The sequence below is a fragment of the Malaclemys terrapin genome, chromosome 12 (assembly GCF_027887155.1).
Source record: "Malaclemys terrapin pileata isolate rMalTer1 chromosome 12, rMalTer1.hap1, whole genome shotgun sequence".
NCBI lineage: Eukaryota > Metazoa > Chordata > Testudines > Emydidae > Malaclemys > Malaclemys terrapin.
Window position 1 is genome coordinate 34,295,222 of NC_071516.1, and position 2,247 is coordinate 34,297,468.

Sequence of the window (2,247 nt, forward strand, 5' to 3'; positions counted from 1 at the left end):
GTGATTCCAACCCTCTGGGATTCACAAATCCAGCTTGGCTGATGCCAAACCCTGCAGGCACCCAAGTGTTTCAAGTAAATAGGTCGCAGATGCCCCTGGCCATCCCCTGTGGAGCCCCACACCAGGCATCCAGACGCCGAGGCCGCATAGCAATGCACCAACCTGGGGAATTTGCGTGTTCCCCTGCCTGACTCTCCTCCAGGGCCCCATCTGGCCGGCCAGGTGCCCAGAGGCTTTGAAAAGTCCCAATCGGACCCTAAGTATCTGGAAACAACTGGCCCGGAATTATTGCTGAAAAATGGACAAATACAAGGCCTGTGCTGGTTTCCTGTGTTCTAGGGAACAGGTCAGAGGGTTTTCTTTGGCTTTTCTCTTCCTTTGAATGAAGCCTGGGGATGAAATACACTCTATGAAAAGAAAGTTAATTATTCAATTTTCTAACGTTGGATTTCTATGCTGACATTGCAACCCTGTATTTTTAGAATGCAGATCTCTGATTGTTCAGGGGTTTGTGTGTATATCTAGAAGTCTCTCACCTACTCGGAATAGATGCCCAGTGTTCCAGCTGAGTCCATTTCACCTGCACCCTCTCACTGAGCACAATCTCCCCTCATTCTCTGAACTTTGAGCAGCCACAAGTTCAAGTCTCCCTCCAGTCCAGTAGTACCCAACTGTGGCATCTTATATAGGTCCTAAAAAGTCACAGGATTTAAGAGGTCTCTCCATCTCCACTTTCTCCCACAGCTGTGATCTTTAAGAGCATGACTTGAAGACCGATGAAGCTCAGAGAAATACAACCTGGGACTTCATCAGTCTTTGGTTCAGGCCATACCCCAGCCCATGTTATATCCATTTTAACCCAGGGAAATTGATCAGTTAGCATGGTCCAAACATGAATTTCCTGCAAGCTTTCCTCAGGGCCTCCTGCACCTCTTTGTTTCTCAGGCTGTAGATGAGGGGATTGACCAGGGGAGTCAGGACTGTGTAGACAACAGACAGAACTTTCTTTTAGTCTTAAAGGTGCCACAGGACCCTCTGTTGCATTTTACAGATTCAGACTAACACGGCTACCCCTCTGATACTTAACTTTCTTTAAGTTGCTCAGGATGTTGGTGGTTGGTAACATATAGACAATCAGCAGAGTTCCATAATAAATGCTCACCACAATGAGGTGGGAGGAACAGGTGGAAAAGGCCTTTTGTCTTCTGGCGGTGGATGGGATTCTCAGGATGGTGGCGATGATGCAGATGTAGGACATCAAGGTAAATAGGAATGGGATCAGTGAGGAAAGGAAAGTGAGTGTGAAAGCCAATGTTTCCATCAGGTGTGGATCATTGCAGGAGAGCTTTACAAGGGGGATAAAATCACAATAGAAATGATCAATAACGTTAGGGCCACAGAATATTAACTGACATATGGACAACGTTGTTATGCTACCACTTAGGAATCCACCTATCCAAGAGCCACCTGCAAGCTGCAGGCAAAACTTGACACTCATACAGACTACATAGTGCATTGGATTGCATATCGCTAAATACCTATCGTAAGACATCACTGACAGGAGAAGACATTCCGTAGCTACTAGAGAACCAAAGAAATAAAATTGTGTGAGACACCCATTGAATGAAATGGTTCTGTCCCCAGTCAGGAGACTGGCCAGCACTGTGGACAGGATGGTAGAGGTGTGGCAGGTCTCCAAGCAGGACAAGTTCCCCAGGAAGAAGTACATGGGGGTGTGCAGGTGCTGATCAGGCACAACTAGCACAATGATGAGGATGTTCCCAGCCATGGTCGCAATGCAGATCATTGGAAACAGCAGGAAGAGAAGGGTCTGCAGTTCTGGGAGATCCCCAAATCCCAGGAGGATGAATTCCTTGAGAGACGTTCCATTTCCCTGTTCTGTGTTCACCATGGGGTGTGTCTATGGGAAAGAAATGAACTCTGCCACATAAACAAAGAACATTCACTCAAGAAAACTTCAGCACTGTTTTCATTTTCTCCCTCTGCTGGCTACCAGAACAATGAGTGAGTGTAGAATGGGGGCAGGGGAGGGGAAATGCGATCTCTTGATTGGTGGGACTGATTCAATATCTAACCAGGCTTTAGGTTAAACAAAACATTAATCTCCCTGGAAATAGATGACACCAAGCTTTCAAATACGCTGGGGATGGGGCTTATAGGTACAACCGTACAGAAATGTGTTGGTTCAAATAATCACATGTTTAACTACCTGGTTTATCAGAGCAG

General features: G+C 46.4%; 1 protein-coding gene across 1 annotated transcript; it reads right to left on the bottom strand.

Moving 5' to 3' along the window:
• Nucleotides 1-876: 876 nt before the first annotated feature.
• Nucleotides 877-1,912, bottom strand: LOC128845852 (olfactory receptor 11A1-like). The gene is made up of 2 exons (XM_054044902.1): nt 1,088-1,912; nt 877-1,005 (listed from the first exon to the last, which is right to left on the bottom strand). Exons 1-2 carry the CDS (start codon nt 1,910-1,912, stop codon nt 877-879), a joined length of 954 nt encoding a protein of 317 aa, XP_053900877.1.
• Between the last annotated feature and the right edge of the window lie 335 nt (nt 1,913-2,247).

Coding starts and splice junctions, on each gene's coding strand:
- LOC128845852 (XM_054044902.1), bottom strand. CDS start 1,912: ATGGTGAACACAGAACAGGGAAATGGAACGTCTCTCAAGGAATTCATC. Junction 1,006..1,087: donor TCCTGAGCAACTTAAAGAAA/GTTAAGTATCAG, acceptor TAAGACTAAAAG/AAAGTTCTGTCTGTTGTCTA.